We start from the raw sequence: 27168 nt of genomic DNA, 5'->3' as shown, positions 1-27168 counted from the left end.
TTGCTAACTCAGGTACAGGAGTGTAAAAAGTTGCAGACCTGTAGGTTATAACCTTTCATCCTGAGCAAAACTTGATTTTGCAGAGGCCCAGGAGGAGCTGTAGCACCCTCTATAGGTCAATCTCAATCTCAAAATAACACTGAACAATGATGACACTGATGACAAAAAATGGTTTAATTTCAAAGTCATAATTTAAAAAAAAACAAAAACAAAAACATTATTTAGTATTCTTTTACATTTTATGATAAAAACAAGAGACAATGTGTGACAAAGTGGGTGAGAATACACCATTTGTCCCCATTTTCACCATAAATGCCAAATAGCTTATGAATTTAACCATGCTTGTTAATTGTTTGTTTAGCCATATGTCCATGATCAATCTGTAACTTGCAGACACATACTATCCAGGGTTTGTTTGTGGTTTGCATTATGTTTGGTTACAGTTCACATACCAGCAACATTTTTGGTTAAAGTAAAACACTGCCGAGTATTGTTAAGTTTAGTTATTGTTTATTGGGTTGGTTCTGCGTTTCATAATTTAATAAATTTCTTTCTGTGCTACTTACCATACCCACTATGTGCTCCAGACAAAGGAAGGAGACAATACAATATAAAAGTGTCCTGTATTTATACACTGGGTGACATCATTGGTGATGTCACTGGGTTGGATCATGTGGGGGGTGGTAGTAAATTATGTTAAGTAAGTTATTTATTGTGACTTTGATCTGTTTATGTATGGTTGCAAGTGTGTTATATGGTAAGCTATGGAAAAGTGTTTCACCTTCGAGGTTAGTAAGATTGAATAACTCATCTCTTACCTGTTTTTAGGAGAGACATGGGATGTACCTGCAGCAATGGTACAGCCCAGATTGAGTCTGATGGACTGCTGATGGAAGGGTCTATTTAAGCAGTTGCTTTTTGGCTGTGGGGGGTTAGTATGTCAGTGTGTAAGTTAATATAAGTTGAGTTGTCATGAGTTGAGTTTTGATCAGTTAGACCAAGTTAACTATTTAGTTGTTTTTTTGTTTTTGTACATTTTTTTTGTTACATGTGTAGCATGGTGCCACTTTTTCTTGTAAATAAACCACCTTGTGATACCTGGATAAGGTTTCCTGTGTGCCTCCTACCAAGTGACCAGCCACTCCAGTCAGGCTACACCACACAATGAGCCCACAGAAAATGCTTCAGTTTCATACTATAACTGCTCTCAAAGGTTTTTCTTCTGGTACAGATAAGTCACACTCCGACTGATGTTTGACCAATGTTTATTTTCTGCTTTTAACCAGCAAACACTGTGAAAAACTAAAATGAAATACATATTACAAATGAAGATATTAGCAGTACAAAATGAATGTACAAACAAAGATATTATCAATGAAAATTAAATGTATAAACACATACTATGCGCACCTTCTGACCAGAAATTTAGGAGTTATTGCAGTCTCTTAATGTCGCACTGATACTCTTCATTGGTGAACCCTTTACTCCCTGTGTAGCTTCTGGCTGTACATACATTTCCTCTCCCACCAGTGATCATGTGAACATATTGTCATTCAACGTAATTCACAGGTTTAACATTAGGTGTCGCCATTACCCTAGGGAAACCAAATCACACTTGCAAAAGAATTATTTACAATATTATTACAAAGTAAACAAGCCATTTTCTTCAGAAAGGAGTTCAAATCTCTGGAAATCAACACATATTCATGTGACAGCTACACATACTAATGTCTAGAAAGTCAAAGCATACAAAGCAAAGAGAATTAACAGAAGAACTGGTTCAGACTCAACCACTTTCATCCTTTCTTCTTTGAAGTGCAGGTTTGTGTGACCGGTACCAAGGTAATGATAAAATAACGACACAAATGTCTGTGCTTCTGTGGAAGTCAAAACGGTTGGTTAAAGTGTCCCAGTCTGTCCATAGATGAGGATTTGGTGTGCACAGGTTCTCTTACACACACCTGAGCATGGCTTGCGTTACCTGCAGGGGGATTTAGGCCACTAATGGTGTGACGGTAAAGTCAAAATGAAACATTAAAGTATCACTGTAGGGTACAGTGACATCCTGAGGGGGTTTGAAAATCATCTAACCTTTCCATACTTGGAATGCCTCCCCCACCCCCTCCCCCCCTAAGCCTGTCTTTTAGGAAAATGGTAGCCCCGTCTGCGATACATGAAGACAGCAGGCTGGAGTCCTCCAGTTGCTTTCCAGCGAAGATCAGTCTCTGGTGATCTACCATAATTACACACACACACACACACACACACACACACAAACACACACACACACACACACACACACACACACACACACACACACAAAGAAAGTTAAAAGAAAAGGATCTATAATTATCTGCCAAGGCTAAACAAATTAATTCCAAAGATCTAATTTATAATTCTTAAAAGGTCAATTCAATTATTCTGTTGGAAAGCCTGTTTATTTAAACACTTTAAGATTTATTGCCAGGAAGCATTGTTACAACAAAGAAATAATATACCAAACACAAATTTCCTTACTTTTTGTGCTATGTTTATAAATAAGCCTATATCAAACAGAAAAGACATTACATAGGGACAGATGATACTGTTAAAACAGATGATACACACTTTGATACAGACTCATGGGGAAAATCAGTGAGGAAATGAAGAAATACACACACCACACATACACAGAGAGTCTGTAAACATACCCAACAGTATTGAAATTAAGTAGCTTAACCTTCACCAGCTTCACCATAACCAAATACATTAAACAGCTGCAAATTCATGTTTTTTTTTGTTTTTTTTTCTTCTTTTAGTGAGTTACCTTCGGGTATGCACAACGTAGCTCTTATCATCTCCTTCAGCCGCCACGCTGTCAAGCTCTGCGTCTCCTCTTTGGACACATCGAGCACTATCCTCATCCCACTAGTGGTCTTTATCACGACATTGTTGATTTCACGCATTTTGCACTGTTTTTGTGTGACAGCTGCTGTGCTCCTTTTGAGGTTCTGCTGCTGAGAGGTTATACAACCTCAGGTTGTTGTCTAAAATAATCAACTGATCTGATGTCAGAGCAAAGGACTCTTTCACTTCCGTCTTAAAAAAATATTGTTATTAGAGCCCAAGCATGAAAGTGCACAGGCCCTTTCGTGTATGTTCTCAAATACCTGCTGTCAAAGTAATAAAGTATAATTATACTTTCTTATGAATCAACTTTGCTTCTTAATACTGTCTGCCATTTATTAAACAGTTGCATAAAATGACATAAATGTATTAATACAATTGTATGATTTTTATTGTGTGTTAAATTTAAGATAAAAAAGACAGAATTTACATTACATACAATTAAATGTGATGAATTTCACATCAAAAATTGGGTGCACATAATCACAGAGACATTACACACATACATGTTTCAGATGAAGTCAACACACATATTGAGGTTGCAGAAATGAATTTGGTGTCATGGTTCTGTCATTGACTCTAGTTACTCTTGTGAGTCTGTCTGTTTCAATTCCTTGGTTGCCATTATCCACCAGATGCCCTCAGACTTTTTCTGTTTTCTGAATATTGGACCATGTGGGAGAGGGCTTATTTTGAGTTGGACTTTCTGAAGGCCTATCTGATATATATATTACTTTGGTTGCCTTTTGGTCATATGGTTTTTGCCCATTGATATGCTGGGTTGTATTAAAAATATTGTGTTTTCTGGATTTTAGTTTTCTGTTGCTCTGTGTTTCCTTTGTGTGTTCCGTCACTCCTCCTGTGTTCATGTGCTCCTCCTTTCACCTGCCGTGCATTACCCTTGTTAGCCCTGCCCTGCTCTGTGTTTCCCTCAGCCTATTAGCTCCCAGCCTGCGCTTGTGTCTTGTCACCTGTTCCTTGTTGTCTGATTAGTTTAGTTTGTATTTAAAGTCTGGTTTTCAGTTGAGTTTTGTTGGATCATCTGTTTTGTTCTGTCCTGTCCTGTCCTGTCTAGTCTTGTCTGTCCTGCTTGGCTCAGTGTCCAGTTTTGCTTTTTGACCCTCCAGCTTTTTGTTTTTGCTGCACACTTCTAATAAAGAAGTTTTCTTCAGATCTGCTTTGCCTATGGTCTCTGCATTTGGGTCCATTTCTGCTACTCCACGTGACACTTGGTGGCCTCCTCCTGTGCAAAAATGTATTTAAAAGTTTATCAGAAGCTAATATCAAGCCTCAGCTGTCCAAATGATTCAAATCAAGCACATATCTTTCACTGTTACTGTTCTTTTATTGCCAGAGTCCCTCTTTTTGTCACAACTAGTGCAGTGCCCATTCAAAACTTGCCCGTCCCCTAAATGTCTCTCATGCAGACATGCATCGGTAGACACTACAATTCACCGATGCTCCCTAAATGCCTCACATGCAGAATATTTGGATACTACAATTTTGAGTTGAGTTGAAGTTGATTGGCTGAACTGTAGTGCCTGTGCAAAATGTGCCTGAGACATCCTGCACTATGTCTTGAACATACATACAAAGTTCTCCTGTGTGAGGAACGTGAATAGAGCTTAACTCTCTAAACTTTTTCAATTTATTCTCTATGGTAGTTCTCATCACTACGGGTGTAATCCCACCTCCAACCACAATGTGGGTTGCAATGGCAGAGTGGCACTGTCTGTATTTCTGCTCGTTGAATCAATGTGCAGGAGAGGAATCAGAGGCAACATTGTTTATGAGGTATTTTTATATATTTCTGAATGTGCTACAGACATTGAGCACTAAGTCTTGCACGTACATGCCAAGTTTCATTCAGAGAACACAGTTCAATAGTAGAGTTTAAGTCTCTTAAACATTTTCAAGTCATTAACACTATGGATGTAATCCCACCTCTGACCACAATGTGGGTTGCAATGGCAGAGTGGCATTGTCCATATTTCCATTCGTTGACTACATGGGCAGAAGAAGAAGCAAATTAACATTATTTATGAGGTATTTTATATATTTCTCGGGAATCACTCATCCAAACAACTTCACACACTGACAGTGCACTTCCTCATTTCCCCAGCAATCCACCTTCCAGGTATGAAGTAGATCGGATGAACAGTTCTTGAGATATGTGAAGGACAGACAAACAGATATTCCTTGCTTCATATAGATTCTAGAGGCATCAGAATAACTTTTTATGCATATCACATATTATTAGTAGTTTGCTCATCATGACAAGCAAAAAAAGCATGATGCCGAATCCTAACTGACTGTGATCTCTCAGTGAAAAGGTCTAGTATCCAGTTGCAGAGTGAGGTATTCAGGTCCAGCAGGCCCAGTTTCCTTAGTCAGCTGCTGGGGGATGATGCTGTTGAATGCTGGACTGAAATCTATGAACAGCATTCTCACATAAGAACCTTTCATGTCCAGGTGGGTGAGGGTTAAGGGGAGGGCAGAGGAGATTACGTCATCAGTGGACCGGTTGGCACGATATGCAAACTGAACGGGGTCCAGGATGGGAGGAAGGATGGATTTTATGTGGTGCATGACTTGCCTCTCAAAGCACTCCATGATGGTGGAGGTCAATGCGACAGGGTGGTAGTCATTGAAGCATGATGGGGGTGACTTTGGCACAGGTATGATGGTGGTGGCTTTGGAGCATTTGGGGGCAACAGTCTGATTCAAGAAGGTGTTGAAGATGTCTGTGAGGACTTCCTTGAGCTCTGCACAGTCATTCAACATACGACCGGGTATGTTGTCCAGACGGCAGCATTTCAGCCGTTAATCATGGAGAGGGATTTGTTCATGCTGGCTGAGGCAAGGGACAGAACCTGGTTGTTGAGAGGGGGTGGTGTCTTCTGTTCGGGCATGTTGTTTAGTGCTTCAAAACGTGCAAAGAAGTTGTTGAGTTAGATCAGCAGAAAGATGTTGGTGGTGCCTGTGGTGGAGGTTTGTAGCCCATGATGGTCTGGATCCCCTGCCACAGGCTCTGTGTGTCTCTGCTGTCTTTGAAATGATGGCTTATCTTATTGGTGTACAGATGTTTGGCTTTCCAGATGCAATGGGACAGGTTGGCTCTGGCTGCTCTCAGTTTGGCAGAAGTCAGCATTTCGGGTTCTCAGTAGTCTGTGAACCTCGCAGCCATGGCTGATTTGCCCAAGTGGTGATGGTCTTAGTGACAGTCATGTTGTCAGTGCTTTTAATGATATAGGCTGTCACAGTCTCAGTGTACACCTGTATGTCAGTGTGTTGGTTGTATGTGGCTGCTTGCTTGAACATGGCCTTGCCAGTGTTATCAAAACAATCTTGGAGTGCAGAGTTGGCACCCTCAGGCTACACACGTACCTGTTTCTGAACTGGTTTAGTGACTTTCATCCATGGTTTGTTTTATGCTGGCTTTAGCATAACAGTGATGTGGTCAGATAGGCTTAGGTGGGGGAGGGGGGCAGCCTTGTATGCTTTGTGATTTGTGTAAACAAGGTTCAGTGTATTATTTCCTCTTGTTGGAAAATCAACATGCTGATGTTGTGTGTGTGTATGTGTGTGTGTGTGTATATATATATATATATATATATATATATATATATATATATATATATATATATACACTGCTCAACAAAATTAAGGGAACACTTAAATCACTCATCAGATCTTGATGAACGAATTAGTCAAGTTGAAAATCTTTACTGATGTATATTGTTTAAATTGTTGAGAACAAAATGACGTAATAACGGTCGAAATCAAGGGCTGGATTCAAAATCACACCAAAAATCAAAGTAAAAAATCTGGGCATGCTCCTGATGAGTCGGTGGATAGTGTCATGGTGGATCTCTTTCCAGACCTGGATCAGGGCATCAGTGAGCTCCTGGACAGTCTGTGGTGGTACTTGGCAGCGTCAGATGCCTCGATACATAACGTCCCATAGGTGCTCAGTTGGATTTAGGTCAGGGGAACGAGAGGGCCAGTCAATGGCATCAATGCCTTCGTCATCCAGGAACTGCCTGCACACTCTGGCCACATGAGGTCTTTCACGCCTGTCACATGTGCTCAGTGTGAACCTGCTCTCATCTGTGAAGAGAACGGGGTGCCAGTGGCGGACCTACCATTTCTGGTGCTCTCTGGCGAATGCCAATCAAGCTGCACAGTGCTGGGCTGTGAGCACAGGTCCCACTAGAGGACATCGGGCCCTCATGCCAGCCTCATGGAGTCTGTTTTTGACAGTTTGGTCAGAAACATGCACACCAGTAGCCTGCTGGAGGTCATTTTGTAGGGCTCTAGAAGTGCTCCTCCTGTTCCTCCTCACACAAAGGAGCAGATACCGGTCCTGCTGCTGGCTTGATTCCCTTCTATGGCCCCTTCTACAGCTCTCCTCATGTAACAGCCGGTCTCCTGGTATCTCCTCCATGCTCTTGAGACTCATGCTCTTGAGACTGTGCTGGGAGACACAGCAAACCTTCTTGCAACCGCACCTATGGATGTGACCTTCTGGAGGAGCTGCACTACCTGCGCAGCCTGATTGGGCTGCAGGTACCGCCTGATGCTACCAGTAGTAACAAGGACACTAGCAGAACACAAAACTAGAGAAGAATCAGTCAGGAAGGATAAGGAGAGAGCAATTGTCTGTGGCCACCACATGCAAAACCATTCCCTTTTTGGGGGTTGTCTTGCTTTTGCCTCTTAATTGCACCTGTTGTCACTTTCATTTGCACTAAAGCAGGTGAAACTGATTCACAATCACTTGTGCTTCCTAAATGCACAGATTGATATCCCTGAAGTTTAACCGACTTGGTGTTATACTGTGACAATTAAGTGTTCCCTTAATTTTTTGAGCAGTATATATATATATATATGTATATATAACTGCATTAAGATACTTTATATATTTGTAACAGGCAGTAATGTGGCTTAAGCTGGTTTTAAAGCACACTGTATGTTTTATGATAAACATTTTTATAAGTCTTTGAACACAAACTTGATTTAGTTTAGTTGTCAAAATAAACACCAAAGCTTTGAAACAATAGAGCGTGATATAGACAAAGGTTTCTTGGAAAAATGAAAATACTTTTTTCACAAAAAATACACTTATTCCAGGTAATTTACTGTTTCTGAGTTTCTAAATGCTTCAGACTTACAGTATAGAACAGATGCCTTGAAGAAAACGAATGTTGTGTCAAAACACCACAGTGTTGCATCAACAGAAGAACAGTCTGGTGTTGTTAAGATTGTTTCCTCTGGCACACAGGTAAAGAGGTTTGTCTGGGGGCGACACATGAAACACATGAGAGTATGTTGCTGAATTTGTAACAGGGTGTATTAATAAGGTGTACACTGTTGTTGACCAGTTAACTTTTAATCACCTGATATTGTCAACAGCTATGGTGTTTGTTTGATTAAAAAGCTGCTCTGACATCATGCACCACTTATTAAACCCCTTAAGAATCTGTTAATTTGTATTATTTAATAGTAACATGGTAATTACTGTAATATGGATCAATCATGGAAAATCATGTCAAAATCTAATTTCAAAACAATATAAAAAATTTTTACAAAATTGCAAAATCATACAAATTCAACTACCTTTGCGCAGTCTGTTGAAATCAACCTGAAGCATACAGACTTTGTATAATCAGACTGTGTATAATCAATTATACAGAGTCTGGCTTCAGTGCCATTAAACATTCAATTAAAGGAGATACTGAAGAGAAAAACCACACCACACTGTCCAGAAGTCATGTGGATTCCTGTAGATGTGCAAAAGACTGAAAGTGAAAATCTGATCTCAGTGAACACAGTGACACAATACAGTTTATTAGATGTGTATTTAGGGCAGCTTCATGTAGGGCAGAGTCAGTGGAAGAGGTATTTTACACTCAAAGTATATTTCCTGGTACAAAGTGTTCTTGATATTATGATATGATCTCAGGTGAACTTAAACCAGAAGAACAAGGGGAAAGACATCAGTCAAAGGCAGACTGACGGTAGAGAAGTGTGGAGGACGATGGTTTATAATCCTGAACACAGTCACAGATTGTGGTTGTTACTAGACTCTGCCCCAAAGAGGTGACAGATCTGATGATTTTAAGGACAAGTAACATTCAACAGATTATAAATTCCTACCAAATGGAAACCATGTAAATTACCATCATGTGACACATTTAAGATGAACTGATAGCAATTACCAAATGCAATATGAATTACTACAGAAGTGCATTGTATTCACCAAAAGGAAAGAACATGGAGATGTTTTCTTGTATAATGAAAAAACATAAATAAAGCATTAAAATTATTTTGATATTGACATGAATGCTTATTTGCCTAATTCTTTGGGAATATACAGTAAATGTTTGCTATATGCTTCAGCACTGAGATTTATCCTTTATTTATACAGCACTCTTATCATAACACATGGGCAGGAGTCAGTGATCAAACCAGCAAACCTGTGATTAATGAATAAATGGACTGCACTTACACATGTTCATTCACCCATTCACACACACACATTCATATGCTGATGGCAGGGGAAAGCCACACCATGGCTGTCAGCATGTTTTACCACTTTTTGACACATCCTTTTAAGACATAGATACTGACTCACTGGGAAGACTTTTATTAGTTAATTAACAATTTAAATTACATACATTACAGTGAATATTAGTGCAATTAATTAGAAAATGACTAATCAAAAATTAAATAAAACACCATTGCCACTATTGACCAACAAGTTCAATCAAATATGCATTTTGATACAATTTAAATCACTGAATACCTGAGGAAATACTGCATCTAACTTAAAGTAAGTATGAAATTGACAAGACTGTAGATGCACTCTAGTTAGGGATAAATCCACCCACAATGTTATCAATTTATAGGGCTGCATATTAAAAAAAAGATTTATGAAAGTAAAGTTGATGTTTTGGGATTACAGCAAAGTCATACAGTTATGCAGATTACACATCTACTGTATACCAAAGTGGGCCAGATTGACCAATCTGGAGCTATACAGGACTAAACACTATACACTGGACTAAATATGTGTTTAAATATAATGTCTGGTTTGATGATGTAGGTGGATCACTGTTATTTAAACTAATAATATGCAGCAATTTCAGTCACATACATACAACAATTTGGATAAAACATCAATTAGACATTCTGCATCCATGTAAAGTAATACCTTCTTAATTTATGCAGTTATTAATAATTAACTTTTATTCATCAGTTATTAATTCTAACAAAGCAAACTTCAGTGACACAGAAAATACAGCATTTATCAGTGAATACAACAGATATTTTCAATTGATTGATTTACAGGTGAGAATAGACCCCTAAATCTATAACTATCTCCCAGTGATAACAAACAGGAAAAGAATATTCCCTCTTAATTTCTCCGCCACACGGGTACGGAAGTTTGTCTGGGAGCCACACCACCACTGCAGGGGATGAAGTAGGAACTTGTCTTCAGACATGCAAGAGTGAGCTTCAGACACACAAAGCAGAACTCAACCTTACAGCGAGGACAGATGACGTTCTTGCAGCCCGTCTTGTCGTGCTCCACCGTCTGACCACAGGTGGGACAGGCACGGATGGAGGGACAGGCGTTGACCCCTTTCACCTGAGGGAGGGCGGTCATCTTGCAATTCTTTAGAAGCTCGAGGTCGTGGTTGATGCAGCCGTTGTTGTTGCAGCGGTCAGAACGAGGGCGTGGACCTTTCCACTGCTTCTGACACTGCCAGCAGAACTGGTAGGTCTTCTTCTGATCAGCTGTACATATGGTGCACGTGACACACAGGTTGGAGAGATCTTTCCTTTCCACTGTTGTTTTGCACTGGGGGCACTGATGTGGAAACAATGCAGGAAAGAAGAACATCACAGTATTTGACAATCAATGTGATTTCTTTGAAAATGTCTAAATCATAAACAATCCACAGAAAAATCAACATTCAAACAATCAAAAACATTTGACCACTCACCGGTTTGATTTCACAGTATTCTGCAGCAGCCAGGCGGGCAATATTCTCTTCAAAATGCTGCATTTCTTCAACAGACAAATCAGCCAGTCTGCGCACTTCTTGGTATGACCACAGTTTATTGCACAGTCTGGTACCTTCTACCAATGCAGGACATTTGAATTTATAAATGCCCTGAAAACAACAAAGAGAAGAATCAGTTTAGGATTACAGAAAACAGGCTTTTGGTGTGAATATAGTAGTGTCTCAACAAAACTTTTCCTCTTGGGTCTGTGGGGAGGAAGAGAGGGAAATAAAAACTATTTTCAAGTGCTGAACAGAGGACAGACACATACCATCAATAAAAACTAAGGAATATCAGCAACACTGAAGTCAATATGCAACATGTTTTCAATTGAATCTGTTAAAAACAAAGTTTTTATCACTTGATCTTTGATTGAAAGATTGTCATACCATAATTACAAATGTTTTACTAAGAAATGTTCAGCATTGCTGAGATTCTTAACTTTTTAAGTTGTTGTCTTCAGTTCTTGTTTCAGAGTTACATGTCTTGAACCTGCCAGTAGGTGGCAGAATAAGCTAAATGTTGTACATTAGTGGAAGCAACTTAGAATAATATTAGTTGCAGTTTATGGACCGGCCCATGCCATGTCATTGAGGTTTCTGTGCCCAATGTTGTTTTGCTGATTCTTGTACAAAAGTACTCCATTAATGCCATCAAAGTCTGACTGGGGAAACACAAGCACAGTTGAGCATACAGCTGTATTTGTATGATCCCTGTCTCCCTCCCAACTGGATCAGATTGCTTTAATTAAAATCTACATAGAAAACGTGTTTTTAAGACATGAGGTACCTCATCCAGCTGGCTGCGACACCATTGTGTCAGAGAATCAGGAGTGACAGCGTGACCGCAGGACATCTCTGCTCTGAGACAGTCATCTTCATCATCTGAACCTGAAGTGCACAAAAGAAGTAAATTAGTGAAATGTAATTTATGAAAATGTCGGAAACAGAGAAGGAGGAGGTAATAAATGAATCTTACACAGTGGATCCAAGTCATCCCTCCTGTTGACAAACTTCAGGGTCGTGTCTCGTGGGTCGTATCTCTTCTGCACCTCTTCCTGTCCCTGAATGCTCATTTTGATGTTCCTAAGTGGAAAGAGTTACAAGTTTAAAGACTATTTACACTTTTAGTAGTGAAAAAGTTGATTTAAAGTGACACTAGATCCCAGTTTACAGACTAAATGTCATGACTATGATTAGCATCTGAGGTATTTAAGACAAACATCATGGCTGTCAACATGTTTTATATGAGCGTAACTGAGCTGATATCAAATAAACTCAGTGAACTTCCAGCTGATTCATGTTGAAGTAGATGTATTTACAGTGAAACAAACCTATGAAAAACAAAACTGTTAAACCAATGAACAATTTAAGTTACTTATTTAAGTGAATGTTACAGAGCATGTTTATTTTGCGCAGCTTTTTGTAGACTATTTAAAAATAAATTAATGAAACTATTAGTAAAAACAAGTGGATTTTAATTTAGGAGAAGAGCTGAAGCCTATAGAGAAAGATAAAACCTCCTCAATCCTTAAACTGGTAAATAAAAGAAGATTTATGAGGAGAAATGTTACGTCTTACCTTGGTGGCACAGCTTGTCGCAGTTTTTAAGGACTTTCCCGTCAGTGTCGTGCTTAACAGGTAGTACGACAGCCTCACCTGAAACTGCACTCGGGAGGATTATTTCGCAAGAATTCGATACTTTAGAGTAAAGTTTCAGGGTCTGGGTCTAATTTGAAGTGTTGACCCTCCCTCTGTCTGTGTGACGCGGTATCTTCCTCCTTCAACGCTGGTATCGAAAGCGAAAGAAGAATGTAGGAAAGACGTTGGATCCAGATAAGCTGCACGGTGAGTATTCTCGTGATTTACCCTCCCATTTCAATACATGCACTAAGTCACCACACGTGTATACACACCGTAAGAGTTATAGTGTGTCTGTTTGTGGCACTTTAAGGTTTATTTTTTGTGGTTTTACTGTATTCGTGTCAATTTTTTAACTGTCTTTTGGAGTCGGTAGGTAATGGAGGATTGAGGCTGCATGGTTTCCATAACACCCGAACACAACAGTTCACTGCGTTCACTGGTTCCTTTTTATTTAGTAAATCTGCTGCTGTGGAGTTTCTTTTGGTTAAGAAGTCTTAAAGTTTCATCCTGTAGTTTCCTTGTTAAATTATAGATCCATACGCTTTTCTGTCATTCATATAGTGTGCATACAAATATTTTAGGGTCACCTCGAAATGGTTTCTGCACTGCTGTTTCTTAAAGGAGCAGCGCAGAAACCCTATTTTATCACTATTTTACACTGAGCTGCAACTATTAATCAATTAATCAATTAGTTGATCGCAAGAAAATCAATTGGGAACTATTATGATGATCAAATAATCGTTTCAAGCCAGGACAGCCATGAAATCAACAGATTTGGAGATCACTGTTACTGATTAGTTACTAATTCAGAGATTACCGACTAATTTTTGCTCAGTAACCTCTAAACACATAGATAGCTACATCTAAACATAAAAATAAAGTGTTTCTGCATTAAACCAGTACAACAGAGTAATGATAAAAAAAAATAGGTAAACTTTAATCAAATTTTGACAATTATTGCCAGTATTATTGAAATCATAATAAATTCCATACTGTATGCGAAAAAGTATTTCAGTCATCCACCCAACAGGCTCCTTCAAGAGTTTAATGCACCAAAAATAACATTTCTTATTAGCTAACAAAGTGGTATCAAAATAAATGTAAAACCTTCTGTATCTACTCGTGTTACCCAACCCAAGTTCCTAATTATCCACTTTTGTGCTTAGCACGACCCAAACACTTAAATTTCTAAATTATTTTGGTTATAAATCCACTACAGTATAATTCTTTAATGCTTAACTCTGGCTGTTTTTACAGTGCAATGTTCTATTGACATTATTAAAGTGAATGCTACCTGCCTAGTTCATAAGCAGTGAGTGTAAAAAAAGGCCACACTTCAAAAATACCAAACTGTTGCCTTAAAGGTTGTCCTTCTGCAGGTGTTTTGTAACTTGCTTGCTGTCCTTTAACTTCTGCTGTATCACATGTGTTTTAACAGGTTCATTCCACACATCTGAAGACAAATTCAGTGATCTAAAAATGTCAACACTCTCGTTTGAAGGACATCAGTATGAATCGTTACCTTTTTGAAAAGTTCAAAAAGAAACTAAACCGCATCAGCATCTCAGGTGAGTGACATAAAATGATGAGTTCTATGATAATGTGCTTGTTTTTTATTCTTTCACTGTTAATTTTTTTTTCCATTTTTGAACTTGTGTCTTTAGATCATTACGGCCTGAACAGTCCAGGTCTTACCTGCTATTTAAACAGCGTGCTTCAGGTGCTTTTCATGACTGAAGACTTCCGGGAGGCAATAAAACGGTTTGTAACCTCAGCTTTGTTCTGAGTGTGTTTTGATTTGATCAAATGAGAATCAAAAGAAAGAGGTTTATCTAGGTCTTTATATTAACTCAAGGCTAGAATGTGAAATCACTTGACTTTGCCTCACTGGCTTTACATCTACTAAAGTGACATTTACCTCTTGTATTTGCTACAGATGCCACATTAAAGATCCAACAACCATTGACCAACACCTGGAAAGATTGTTTACTGATTTAAAACAGAGTACGGCCAAAACACATGGCATCACCGAAACGCTGGGGATTACAGACGGTAAGTCACGACTTTAGACACCACATTGCTGCTGTAGGTGCTTGTGGATTAAAAACCTGCAGACTCTTGAGCCTAGCACGGTCTCAGAGAGGCTGCACGCATATAAATGATACTACTCTTTTACATTAAAAGCCCTTTCATTGTCCAATCAATTCTACTTTCAGTATATAAGCAACGTGATGCTGCTGAGTATTTTGAGAAGATCCTGTGTCTGACCAATCCAGAGGCATCCAAGGTAGAGACAAATCACAGAACATGCCATTAAAGGATAAAGCTGGTGTTTTTCTGTATTTTTTTCTATTTGTCAACAAATCTCATGTGCAGAACCAAACAAACAATGAACTGATCTACTGACGAGTATGATGTGTGCATCCAGAGCCTGATTTATCTTATTCCTCTGTGCCATAGACCTGTTTTCCAAAAACTATTAAAACACATAAATAAGCCACATCATTACACTTGACTTTGTACCAAAGTTCTTTGAGAAATTTACAATGTAGTACAAAGGCAAGAGGTTGCGAGATGTAGCACAACAAGCTAGTAAAGCTCCTTAAATGGAACAGCGTTCCCACACATATGTAGTGACATCTACCTTACTCAGAACTACTCTCTGAAGACTGAAAACATGAATGTAGTCTTTGGAGCCATTTCTAATAAACCAACATGTCCATACCCTCCGGGGCAAAGGAACATGTCAGTAATTGCAAATGATATAAAAAAGAAATTTACAATAAAAAATATGTAAAACATATTCTAAGTGAGAAAAATTGCTACAAGTTTAAATGTTAAATTGAAGAGAATGGAATGAAATGTGCAAAATATTGACCAGGAATGTGCAGATGATCATAGTGTAAACAGTATATGCAGTGTGCAATGAATAATAATAATAATAATACTACAAATTGCGTTAAAGTAACGTGCCATGTTAGATCAAAAATCATAGCAGTGTGCAAATATAAGATTATGAGATTTTATGTTAATATAACATGTAATGCCCATGGGTGGGATAGAGTCCATGTCAGTGGGGGTCCCGGGCCTTGTTGATGAGCCTCAGTACTGGAGGCGAGCAGGGATGAATAATCCAAGTGGTGTTGGCCTTTTTATATTTTATACAAAAAAATATATATATATTATGTATTGCTTTAACTACCAGGCTACAGAGCACTTACTGAACCTTTCCTGTATATTTGTGTCTAGATATTCAAGGGAGAGCTGAATCACAAGACCATATGTCTCAAATGCAAGGAGAGGAACGATTGCAGGAGCTTTTTCTGGACTCTGCCACTTACGGTGGAAAGTTCATTTGGTCAAATCTACAGCGTGGTAATATACTGATAAAAATGTATTTTTTTATTAAGGGAGAAAAGAAGAACATGAAGAGTTAATCAATTTATTATGTTTACAGGAGAAAGGGTTGAAGGCATTCTTCAAGGAAGAAAAAGTCTGCGGGGACAACAAGATGTACTGCGACCGCTGCAGTAAAAAGCAAGATGCAGACTTTGTGAGTGTTAAATTTGATCTTCTGAACTCTTCAGTAAGATGGTTGACTCTGCGACTGCCTCTTATTCACACAGTTGTTTTGATTATTTGGTGCAGGAATGTGAGATAACACAAAATCCAGAGATTCTGACCCTGCTGCTGAAGAGATTCAGCTTTGACTTCAAGCGCAGGTGTTATTTCAAGCTTCACTGTGAAGTTGACGTGCCCCAAACTTTACACATAAAGGTGTGTTTTTATTTTCTCAGCAGCAAATTGTTTTAACTTAACATTTCTTAAATGTGGTGACTTTGTTTTATTTTTCTCTCTTCAGAGTTGCACGTATGACCTCTACGCTTTAGTGAACCACTTGGGTAATCTAATGGGAGGTCATTATACTGCACAAATCAAATCTTTTGAAACTGATGCATGGTATCAGTTCGATGACCACACTGTTCAAAGCGTAAGCGGGTTAATTTTTCTATCTCTTATTGTATAAGCAGTCAAATTTCACACAGTTAAACATACAACATCAAGTTTACCATCATATCAATTAATGTGATATTGTTCTCATGTCTACAGCTCCAACGACCACTCTTTGTGGCTGGAAAGAACTCTTTGAGGTAAATGTTGCCTTCATTTTAACCAGAGATGAGCATCATTTCCGGAGTGTTCATGATGTCATTCAGCAGTGAGGCAACTAGAGTTTATGTGCCTTGCTCAAATGCACTTTGATTGGTCTTTTGCTGTTTTTTGTGAATAATATTTTAAACTATTACAATAAATCAAGATGAACATACAAATCATAAATACAATTTAAAAAGCAAATTAACAAAAAAACTGAGCACATAAATTTGGCAAGCAATTTGATATTGTTAGATTAATAAGTTAATTAGATAAATTCTACATACACCCAGTCAGAAGCATTGTGTTCACAAATGGGTACATATTTGTGTACACATACAACATTAATAATATTATAAAACCTGTGCACCAACTCTATAAATACTTAACAATATGCATACACAAGGATTGGCACTGCAGTTGCCTACAACAACTAATATCACCACGTACATTTCTGGGGTCACTTGAAAACAATCCACAGACTAAGCAGTGACACTTAGTTGCAATCTATAACCTTATAAAAATGTAACATTCAATAGGGCTTTTGTTGTTTCTAATTTTTCCCAGGTCTTCCACTGCTTACCTGCTCATGTACAGGAAGGGTAAGTTCACAAATGTATAACTTCTTGGTTTATTGATTTTTGTTTGTCACTGTTCTGACTTTTCATTTCTAATTAAATGAATGTATTTGCTCTTTAAATTAGCCCAAGACTTTATTTAGATCCAATGAGAAGGACCTTTGTCAGCCAATTAAAGACAGACATTACTTCACTATTGCCTGCTTGAAATATAGTTTATTACAAGGCTAGGTCTGTACACTTCTGCTGTTTATGTATGTTAGAAATAACCTCCCTTCTCTCTCTTCGAAGTGAACAGAAATCCAGGACCAGGTGACCAGGAAGCTTATTTTGCACATTCAGATGTTGAATCTGAAGGAAGACGTGACAAAGCAGAGAGAGGAGAGGTTCCTGTTCCTCGTCATCAGCTGAAGGACAACGGAGGGAAACACTTGAGACACTCCAATGGTGATATAGTAAAGAAGAGCAAGGATGACACGGTTAGGAAGAAAGTGCTGAACATTTCTGGAGAACCGAAAAAACAGACAAAACAGAGAGCAGCATGCGTGAGGTCACACAAATAGATGTTGCCTCAAACAGACTTTGTAGCAGATGGAGACCAATCTATGCAGAAAATCAAGCAACTTAAGGAAGAACAAGGAGAAAGTGCAGGATGTTATTCATGTAGATGACGGCTGCAAACTGCAGGCTGCACAAACTGTGACAAAAGGAGAAAACACTGCAAGTCTGAGAGAGAAAAGAAATGCTAGGAAGAGTGAGGCCAAAGTCAAAAAATGTTTCTGCCTCTGAAACAGGATTAACATTGAAAAAATACTTCTGTAGCAAGACTCATGCAGACCTTTTGACATTGTTGGCTGTCTATTATGTATTTCTATCAACTGTGACACATAAACTGACTGTGATCAGGGATTTTTTTGTTTGTTTGTTTGTTTGTTTTGATTAAATGTCTTGCTTGTTATTGATAAATGTTACCATTTGGTACAGCATACAGAAATAGGAAGTGGTGGAAAAAGTACTCAGATCCTTTACTTAAGTAAAAGTAGCAATATCTCAATGTAAAAATACTCCATTATAAGTGAAAGTCCAGCATGAAAAATCCTACTTAAGTAAAAGTACAGAAGTACTATCTGCTAAATTTACTCAAAGTATTAATAGTAAAAGTACAAGGTTTGTAGAAAATCCACAGCAGTGACTGATACATTAAATATGTTTAATAAAGTACATTATTAATACTAATGAATCGGTGTGTAAGCAGTATTTTACTGGTTAGTTTCAACTACTTCATATTAGCTAGTTCAGTGGTTCCCAACCTAGGGGTGGGGCCCCTTCCAAGGGTCACTAGATAAATCTGAGGGGTCATGAGTGTCACTTCCTGCCAGGACTTTCTGTATGTGTCTGGATTTTTAGTTTAGTTCCTGTTTTATTTTGATATCATTTTTGTACCTTTTACGTCTGTGTCTCAGTCTTTTGAGTTATTCAATAAATATTCTGCTTTTGATCCTGCCTGCCATCCTTTGCGTTTGGGTCCACCTGCTCCACTCACTGTGACAGTGATTAATTAGAGAGGAAAGAAGAAAAAACTAAGTTTTGCTATTAATTTGGATTCATTTTTCAGACTTTACTCTTTGATTTGGAATTTTACTCTTTGGGCTTTGAACCATGAAACCATGTGAGAAGTCTAGAGGGAAAATGTCTCTTTGGTGGAACTTCTAACAACTCATAAATATCTTAAACATGAGCTAAAACTACACGCTGATATTATAGAGGAGCTCAAGGGACAACGTTTGGAACTAGGGGTTTAGTCTTTAACAATGCAGCATAACTTCTAAACTCATGATTTTGTGTAAAATTTTAATCTGAAAAGTAACTAGTAACTACAGCTGTCAAATGTAGTGGGGTAAAAGGTATAAAGTAGCACAAAACGGAAATAGGCTACTCAAGTTAAGTAAGCTACAAGCATCTTAAAATTGTACTTAAATACAGTACTTAAGTAAATATACTTTGTTACATTCTATGTCTTGTGTCTGCACAAAAAAGCAGAGGAGCAACTAAAATCATTATCAAGGTTGTCTTGGATGGCTTTAGAAGTGAAGAGATGTTGATCGACCTGTGCGACACTGAGGAGCACCAGAGGAACATAACAGTACACAAAAAATAAAAATACCAAAGTGTGGAAAAACTCTGAAACTATTCAGGATATATCAGTGCCTTGCACTGTCATGCTTCACACTGATGTTACACCAGTGTGGCACTCTGGTGGTCCAAGTGGCCCCACTATCTGTACACATGAAGTCCTGAACTATGGACAGACTGGGACACTGTAACCAACCATTTTGACTCACATGAACCACAGAAATTTGCCTGGTTATTTTGCAACAGGTACTGGTCACATAAAATCAAATTAAAGCATGTAGCATGGCATTATTGTCCAAAGAGGACAGGAGGAAAGCTACTGAATGAAGAAAAGGGAGAAAATTATACATGTACAATATGTGCGCACATACACATACATCACTTGGAAGTGATATCAGACCAAGAATATGCCAAAAGTGAGGCACAACTAGCAACAGTCAAGCCATCTCCGGAAAGATTAATGCAGAGGATTTCCTACCAGACACTCAAAGAAGCCACACAGACAGACAGCAAGATGCTCTCTACATCACATTAACAAGTTTCACCTCAACAGTTCAAACAAGAAGTGACAAGCAAAATTATTGGAGTAAGTCAGGCTGCTGCTATCCGTCTCTGTCCTGTACCCTTCTTGTTTAGTTTAGAGTTATTGCCATTTGGTCGTCACTTCAGGATTCAATGGACAAAATCATACAGTCTACTTTTTTCTACTTGAGTTATGTATCAGGTTTTGGATGACACAGAATCAGGGATCTTTTAAAATAACAGTGTTGGACTCTAATAAAGTTGTATTGTGTTGTATTACTTATGATTTTTTAAAATGTCTTTGTACTTTTAAATTAACTGATGTGGCTGCAAAACAAACAAAAATCAGATTAATACTGACCAGCACACACTGATTATTTGCACTAACCTTGTTAAAAACAAGTTTTTTGACCTTGTCTTGTCCCTGTAAATGATAAACACTCTGTGGAGCTGTTTATAGCCACCATAAAGCTGGTTAAAAACCTCTGAATTGTATCCTTAAATCCTTAACTCTTAATATGATGTAGTCTGTACTAGTTCTTATTTTAATTCTCTTTGCTTTGTAGTCACATGCAAGGCTTTCCAGACCTTAGTATTAAACTGAAGCATTTTTATGGGCTCATGCTCATGGAAAATCATGGCACTCAAAGATATTAAGAAAATTTTTAAGTGTAATTTTGTCAGTAAGTCAAGGGTCTGTTGTTTTTTCCCCAAAATGTTAAGAAATATTTTTTAAAAAAAATCTTTTTTGACAATTTTTCAGATTTTATTGGAAATTAAAGCGCTTTTTGTCATCAGTGTCATTATTGTGCAGGGTTATTTGATGATTGACCTATAGGGTGCTACTGGACCTCTGCTGCAAAATTGATTCCACAACAGGTTTTGTTTAGGATGAAAGGTCATAGGGTTGTGCAAATTTTTACACTTCTTTACCTTCTTTATGCTTCATGTAAAATATCTATTTGGTATTTTGAATTTTATATTGCATGTGAATAAACGTTATAATTTGACTCTTGTTTATCTTGTACAACATCCAGCAAATTCAGTCCCATATTTGGAGAAAACATAGACATTCTGCTTTCATGTGGATGTAAACTTTATTAAGTGATGCAGTTATTAATGATGAACCATCATTGAGCAGACCTTAATTTGGAATTAACCTTGAGTGGCAAAAGAAAAAAATGTGAATTATACAGAATTAAGTGAATACAGCAGATATGTTGTAATAATATTTATTTAAATGAAGACTACATGTTTGGTTACTGTTGCAATGAGCATCTCCCAATGAAATCTAACAGGAAAAGTTTAGTGTGACAGAAGAAAGCTGTAAATACACATTATGAGTACAGATTGTGTGTGCATATTCCCTCTTAGTTTCTGTGCCACACGGGTATGGAGGTTTGTCTGGGAGCCACACCACCACTGCAGGGGATGAAGTAGGAACTTGTCTTCAGGCACTCAGGAGTGAGCTTCAGACACACAAAGCAGAACTCAATCTGACAGCGAGGACACAGGACGTTCTTGCAGCCCGTCTTGTCGTGCTCCACCCTCTGACCACAGGTGGGACAGGCCCGGATGGAGGGACACTCGTTGACCCCTTCCACCTGAGGGAGGGCAGTCATCTTGCACTTCTTGAGCAGCTCGAGGTCATGGTTGACACAGCCATTGTTGTCACAGCGGTCAGAGCGTGGAGCTTTACCTTTCCACTGCTGCAGACACTGCCAGCAGAACTCATAGACTTTCTGCTTATCTGCTGTGCAGATTGTGCAATGCACACAGAGATTGGTGAGGTCCTCTCTCTCCACACAGGTTTTGCACCCAGGACACTGTTGGAAAGGATGTGAGAAACATTAAGTTATCTATGTGTTTTTCATGATTACTGGATGTTATAGAAAAAAACAATCTCTGCTGAACCCATAATTGACCCAGTCTGTATCTTTTTGAAGGTAGAAGCACTCACTGTTTTGAATTCACAGTATTCTGTAGCAGCCAGACGAGCGATGTTCTCTTCAAAGTACTGCATCTCTTCAGCTGTCAGCACTGCCAGCCTGCGCACCTCTTGATAAGACCACTCAGCATCACACTTGTGTAAGGTGCCGTCCTTCAAAGCAGGGCACTTAAATTTGTACTGGCCCTAGAAATTAAAGAACAGATTAGGTAATATGGCCACTCCAAGATGTGGTGTACCTGTCTAGGGTTGCCATCACAGCAGCCAGTTGAATATCCCGTACATGTAGACTTGAGAGAGGTTTAATTCAGAATAATTAATCGACAACACTTTAAATGACTAAAACATTTAAACTCAGATCAGACCTGGAAAAACTGCACACTTACAAACTGAGGACATGACACTGTAGAAATGTGTCTTAGTTTCCAAGAATAAAATAAAATTTTAAAATTTGAAGATGAAAAAGATGTACAATTAGTAGTTAAAAGTCAGTGTGCCGTTGCCAATTTTAAGGAAACATGTATCAAAATAGAAAATATGGTAGCCTTTATGGTGTTGGATATCGAGCTATAGATTAATCTCTGCCATTAACACAACATTTCAACTATTTTCCTCTGTTCTTCTATGTTTTTGTGTTGTGTACTTGTTTTTGCAAGCTCCCCTGGGGGATGAAGTATTTTGAATTTAATTGAATTAATATATTGTCAAAATGCCTTTGTGGGGGCTTCAAACTGCCCTGAATGGACCCATATTACAGTAAATGGAAAGTAATTCTTAGGAGACAGATTTGGGAAACTAACTCTTATGACGGATGGAGCTAAACACACCCTGTTTAGTGTCAGTAAGGTAGTGGAAAGTACCTGATCCAGCAGACTGCGACACCACCCAGTGAGCGACTCTGGAGTGACGGCATGACCGCAGGACATCTCTGCTCGGAGACCCTGGTCTCCTTCCTCTGGGGCTGAAGAGCACAACAGCAAGACACATTATACTCAGCATCACAGTCACATATTTGCACAACTGATCCCACATACCTTCCTATAGAGAGGAAAATATAAAATAATGTTTTACATAGCCATCTTTCGTTACATGTCAACAAAGTGAAATTTATACGACAGTGCCAAAATCTCATCCCGAAAGTTCAGCAGCAGCACCACTGGGTGCGTGAATTGACTTGATTTAGTTAACTTTATGTAAGCACCACAGTAATGAAACCATTACAAATAACAAACATGAGTTTAGGAGACCTTGCAGAGTGCCACAGTATAAATACTTTGGGTCATTTCTTCTTAGTACTTACGTAGTGGATCCAGATCATCTGGTCTGTTGACAAATTTCAGAGTCGTGTCTCTGGGGTCGTATCTTTTTTCCTCCTGATTCTGTGTAGACATTTTGTTTTAGATCAGCCTCTCTTTCCTCCGTGGACAAACTGCTTCTCTGTCTGCACTCAGTAAACACTGAGGCTGCCGGCTGTGTCGCTGTCAGTAGTACAGTGATCAGTAATACACCCATGCAGGTTCATTCTCACTTTCGATTTCTTCCTGGTAGTTACAAGAAGTCACGTGAATGCAAGTTAGTAGCTCTAGATTCTGTCTATATCATTTGATTTATTTTTAAGCATTATTAAGGCTACAGGCAGCTTTGATGTATGCGCTTATTTGTGGGTAAAAGGTCTTTATTTGACTTTACTTTTACTTTAAAGGTATTTATTTACATTCTCCTATATTAATAATTATTTAGATACTGTTTATGAATATTATTTTACACTATGTTATGAATAAGTTGTTTCACAGTGTGGTGGAAGTTGACCGAATAAAGGAGACCAACAAAGAGAAATTTGTCTTTGTGTATTTAGCTTTTGCGCAAAAGGACTGAAACCTACAAAGTGACAGTCAGCGACCACCGAGGAATCAATACCGAGTGCATCGTCATCAGAGTTTTTATATGCATAAGAACAAAGAGTCAATAGTTACATTCAATGAGGGGAAACACATCAATGATTAAATTAAGGCATTCCCCTAATGAGGGCACACTCTTGTCTCAGATTAATGGGGTTTCAACGCTACATCATTAAATACATAAATGTGGTACACAGATCAGGCATTGTATTCAGAAAGACAGTTCATTTATAGTATCAGGGGTACGAGCAAAGTTCAGCAGAAAGGGAGCCAGTCCTGCTTTCCACAAAATTGTAAACCACAGAGAATCACATTTAAATGCAAAGGTTATACACAAAATGATCACTTTTATTTTTTTCCTCTTCACACAGCAGCTTTTAATAAAACATCCAGAATGTGGAGACGGTGGTGAACAAGCGCTGCTGGAATATCGGGCGATTTCCAAGGGATTTTATGGCAAGACTCGATGCTGTTATGAAAAATAGGAAGAGGCAATAAAAGCACATACTGTATAGTTATAAAGGAATTGATGTGATCACATGTCATCCTGCCTGTGTGTTTCACAAAAACAGAGAAATTAGCTTTCACTTTGCATTTACAACATTTTTATCTGTACTGGACTACGGCAATGTTATCTATATGCACACCTCTGCCTCAATATCTTTCATTAGATTATTTGTTACCAGAGACACTTTCAGGACTCACCATTGTGAAATTATCAGAAAATGGGATGGCCACCTTTGACCCTGAGAAGGAAACATCATTGTATTTTATTTATTTATGATTTATAAAGCCTTACTCAGTAAACCAGTGGTTCTCAAAGTGGGGTTTGGGGACCCCCATAGGTCATTGAGGGGGCTCCAGGGGTCCCCAGCAAAAAGGAGAATAATTTATTTTTACTATAATTCCATCCATAAGTAACACAATGACAGTATGTATTACTGTTTTCGTCATTGGTTTCATACACTTTCTGTAATATGACATCTAAAAGCAAAAGTCTTATCACATGAGGGTCTTTGGTCTAATTTGTCTCAGTTTAGGGGTCCTTGACGTGAAAATGTTTGAGAACAACTACAAAAAGCCACCTGCATACATGCCCTCTGCAGTACAACCTATCGATGTACCACACTCGATGACAGGAAATCTCACTTTGAGAACACTGTGAGAAAAATGTCTTTTAGTTATCACGCCCCATAAACATGGAACAGTCTACAAAGACAAATAGAATTAGACACACAATTTCCCTTTGATCAATTTAAGCAGCTTACAGTTTTCATGTGTGTGTCAGGGCACCATTGAAAGTAAAGGTGGTTAAATAAAGGTTTGAATACATTTTAAAACAGTTCTTGACGCTGAGGAGATTAAAATATGTATTACTGTTGTTACATTTTTGTTAAGATGAAAGTGAAAGTGTCCCTTGCCCCTCTCTGACGTCAGATCATTTGGTTATTTCAGTCAACACCCTGAAGAGGCATTAGCTCTCAGCGACAGAACCTGACAGGAGCAGCAGCTCGCACACAGAAGCAGCGCAGAATGGGGAAACTCTACCAGGTCGTTGTTCATGGTTTAAGGGGGGAGAAGATGGTGATCGACCTGTGCAACACAGAGGAGCAGATGCAGAGTATGACAGTGCTGCAGCTGAAGGAAAAGATAGCAGAGAGGCTTCCCGGGAGCACAGGTGGGCTAATGCAACTAAAAACAATACACTGAATAGTGAAATTGTGAATTCTCTTCTATAAATATATTGTTGTATGTTTTAAAATATAACAGGATGTCTAGAAATACAGATACATTATGTGTTCAATATAGTCAGCAGACGAGGAAGCTTTAGTTTTGTTTTCCCTGAAAAGTGGACGACCTTGATTTAGCCTATTTTGAACTTCAGCTGATTCCGACCTGCGATTTCAATCCATTACTGTTTTCAGTCACATTAAAGTCCCATAATTAAGAGAACTTTTCTATGGTTGCAGGGCTGAGAACTTTAATTTGAAGTTGAACTTGAAAGTGAACTTTTAAGGGCTGAGGAATGTTGTTTTTGGTTTTGGATGACTGACGACTGATTTTGTTTCTGTGTGTGTGTGTGTGTGTGTGTGTGTGTGTGTGTGTGTGTGTGTGTGTGTGTGTGTGTGTGCGTGCGTGCGTGCGTGTGTGTGTATAGGAGAGAGTTTGGACACTCTGCGGCTGATCTTCACAAACAAGAGCCTGGAGGGAGACTCCAAACTGTTGTCTGAATATGGGATCCAGCACAAGTCCGTCATCCAGATGGTGATAAGGGTTCCTGGAGGACTGGCAGCTTGATGGAGGCAGAGAGACCATCACCATCTTCATCTCCTAGTGTTCTTCCAACTCCTCGTCCTTCTGCTGGCTGTTGTTTTATGTCATATATTTGTTTACAGATTTTTAAAGATTTTACTGTATAGGATATTTTATTGCAACATTCTTGTTCAAAGTTCATGTTACTTCTAAAATGTTTGTTGTTAAATAAAAATGTCTTCACTAATGCTTCATCTTTACTTCAACATGTAGATATTAGGAGTCCTACACTAAGAACCCACATATACAAGACAGGTAACAACAATATGAAAGTCTCATCGCTATTTTCTGACGAATAAGAAAGCTAATTGTTATACAGTGTCCACCATGGCTCCCTGAAAGGGTTTTAGTGACCTACAACAATATCTAAAACTGTCAAATCTCTTTAAGTTGCATCACATTATAGAAAGTTGGATAATTACATTCTACATCAGCAATATACAAATCTTTCAAGGGAATTTAGTACAAACCCATTTGATCAAATTTATGAACAAAATCACAACACCTCTAGTGTGACTATATGGATTTTGTGATATGCAAAAGGAAAATAACTCTTACGTTTTGAATATAGAAATGATATTAGCTTCAATATATCATACACAAGTAGGCAATTTGCTATTTCTCACTTTATTACAATTTGCTATTTCTCACTTTATTACATTATATATATATATATATATATATATATATATATATATATATATATATATATATATATATATATATATATATATATATATATATATATATATATATATTTCCAGCTGCATATGCTGCATTGATGTCTTCCTGAAAAGAGATCCTACATGTTACTATTTATTTTAGGTTATACAAAACTCCTATATTGGTTGTTGAACTACGGTAGAGAAGCTTGTGGTTTATTATATGACACATTTTATGGTTATATGACACACGTAGGTCTAGGCTATGTGTTTCTTTGAATCTATTACCTTTTTTTCCCGCGAATAATATTCAGTTTCGTTGTTAGACGTGTGAGGTCTGTAAACAAATCCAATATTTCC

General features: G+C 38.2%; 4 protein-coding genes across 5 annotated transcripts; 2 read left to right on the top strand and 2 right to left on the bottom strand.

The window, feature by feature from the left end:
• Window positions 1-9987: 9987 nt before the first annotated feature.
• On the bottom strand, window positions 9988-12629 carry LOC122973717 (E3 ubiquitin-protein ligase dbl4-like). 2 transcript variants are annotated; one of them, XM_044341425.1, is made up of 5 exons: window positions 12540-12629; window positions 11938-12044; window positions 11749-11843; window positions 10899-11069; window positions 9988-10762 (listed from the first exon to the last, which is right to left on the bottom strand). In XM_044341425.1, the coding sequence occupies exons 2-5, from the start codon at window positions 12032-12034 to the stop codon at window positions 10307-10309; spliced, it is 819 nt and encodes a 272-aa protein (XP_044197360.1). In that variant the 5' UTR covers window positions 12035-12044; window positions 12540-12629; the 3' UTR covers window positions 9988-10306. The 2 variants fall into 2 exon arrangements, with proteins under 2 accessions (XP_044197360.1, XP_044197359.1); XM_044341424.1 differs by having other exon boundaries at window positions 11749-11849; window positions 12540-12628.
• A 26-nt stretch (window positions 12630-12655) lies between these two features.
• Window positions 12656-18387, top strand: LOC122973715 (ubiquitin carboxyl-terminal hydrolase 47-like). Its single transcript, XM_044341423.1, has 12 exons — window positions 12656-12806; window positions 14041-14170; window positions 14267-14363; window positions 14539-14654; window positions 14819-14889; window positions 15852-15977; window positions 16060-16155; window positions 16251-16379; window positions 16465-16593; window positions 16713-16753; window positions 17322-17356; window positions 17624-18387. Exons 2-12 carry the CDS (start codon window positions 14113-14115, stop codon window positions 17893-17895), a joined length of 1170 nt encoding a protein of 389 aa, XP_044197358.1. The 5' UTR covers window positions 12656-12806; window positions 14041-14112; the 3' UTR covers window positions 17896-18387.
• A 2678-nt stretch (window positions 18388-21065) lies between these two features.
• Window positions 21066-23434, bottom strand: si:ch211-212k18.15 (probable E3 ubiquitin-protein ligase ARI5). The gene is made up of 4 exons (XM_044341528.1): window positions 23236-23434; window positions 22796-22896; window positions 21948-22121; window positions 21066-21813 (listed from the first exon to the last, which is right to left on the bottom strand). The coding sequence occupies exons 1-4, from the start codon at window positions 23324-23326 to the stop codon at window positions 21358-21360; spliced, it is 822 nt and encodes a 273-aa protein (XP_044197463.1). The 5' UTR covers window positions 23327-23434; the 3' UTR covers window positions 21066-21357.
• A 1867-nt stretch (window positions 23435-25301) lies between these two features.
• zgc:194655 (uncharacterized protein LOC794380 homolog) lies at window positions 25302-26329 on the top strand. The gene is made up of 2 exons (XM_044341778.1): window positions 25302-25511; window positions 25992-26329. The coding sequence occupies exons 1-2, from the start codon at window positions 25367-25369 to the stop codon at window positions 26129-26131; spliced, it is 285 nt and encodes a 94-aa protein (XP_044197713.1). The 5' UTR covers window positions 25302-25366; the 3' UTR covers window positions 26132-26329.
• The last annotated feature ends 839 nt before the right edge of the window (window positions 26330-27168 follow it).

The sequence above is a fragment of the Thunnus albacares genome, chromosome 22, assembly GCF_914725855.1.
Source record: "Thunnus albacares chromosome 22, fThuAlb1.1, whole genome shotgun sequence".
NCBI classification, from domain to species: domain Eukaryota; kingdom Metazoa; phylum Chordata; class Actinopteri; order Scombriformes; family Scombridae; genus Thunnus; species Thunnus albacares.
Note: the sequence above shows the minus strand (reverse complement) of the source record. Positions and strands in the feature narration are given on the sequence as shown.

What these genes read in the sequence shown, in the direction of transcription:
- LOC122973717 (XM_044341424.1), bottom strand. Translation starts at nt 12,034, where the DNA reads ATGAGCATTCAGGGACAGGAAGAGGTGCAGAAGAGATACGACCCACGA. An exon ending in GGATGACTTGGATCCACTGT is followed by an intron (nt 11,850 to 11,937) that starts GTAAGATTCATT and finishes TGTGCACTTCAG; the next exon opens with GTTCAGATGATGAAGATGAC. An exon ending in AATACTGTGAAATCAAACCG is followed by an intron (nt 10,763 to 10,898) that starts GTGAGTGGTCAA and finishes TTTCCACATCAG; the next exon opens with TGCCCCCAGTGCAAAACAAC.
- LOC122973715 (XM_044341423.1), top strand. Translation starts at nt 14,113, where the DNA reads ATGAATCGTTACCTTTTTGAAAAGTTCAAAAAGAAACTAAACCGCATC. An exon ending in AAACCGCATCAGCATCTCAG is followed by an intron (nt 14,171 to 14,266) that starts GTGAGTGACATA and finishes TTGTGTCTTTAG; the next exon opens with ATCATTACGGCCTGAACAGT. An exon ending in TTGGTCAAATCTACAGCGTG is followed by an intron (nt 15,978 to 16,059) that starts GTAATATACTGA and finishes TTATGTTTACAG; the next exon opens with GAGAAAGGGTTGAAGGCATT.
- si:ch211-212k18.15 (XM_044341528.1), bottom strand. Translation starts at nt 23,326, where the DNA reads ATGTCTACACAGAATCAGGAGGAAAAAAGATACGACCCCAGAGACACG. An exon ending in GTCGCAGTCTGCTGGATCAG is followed by an intron (nt 22,122 to 22,795) that starts GTACTTTCCACT and finishes TTTAATTTCTAG; the next exon opens with GGCCAGTACAAATTTAAGTG. An exon ending in AATACTGTGAATTCAAAACA is followed by an intron (nt 21,814 to 21,947) that starts GTGAGTGCTTCT and finishes CCTTTCCAACAG; the next exon opens with TGTCCTGGGTGCAAAACCTG.
- zgc:194655 (XM_044341778.1), top strand. Translation starts at nt 25,367, where the DNA reads ATGGGGAAACTCTACCAGGTCGTTGTTCATGGTTTAAGGGGGGAGAAG. An exon ending in GAGGCTTCCCGGGAGCACAG is followed by an intron (nt 25,512 to 25,991) that starts GTGGGCTAATGC and finishes GTGTGTGTATAG; the next exon opens with GAGAGAGTTTGGACACTCTG.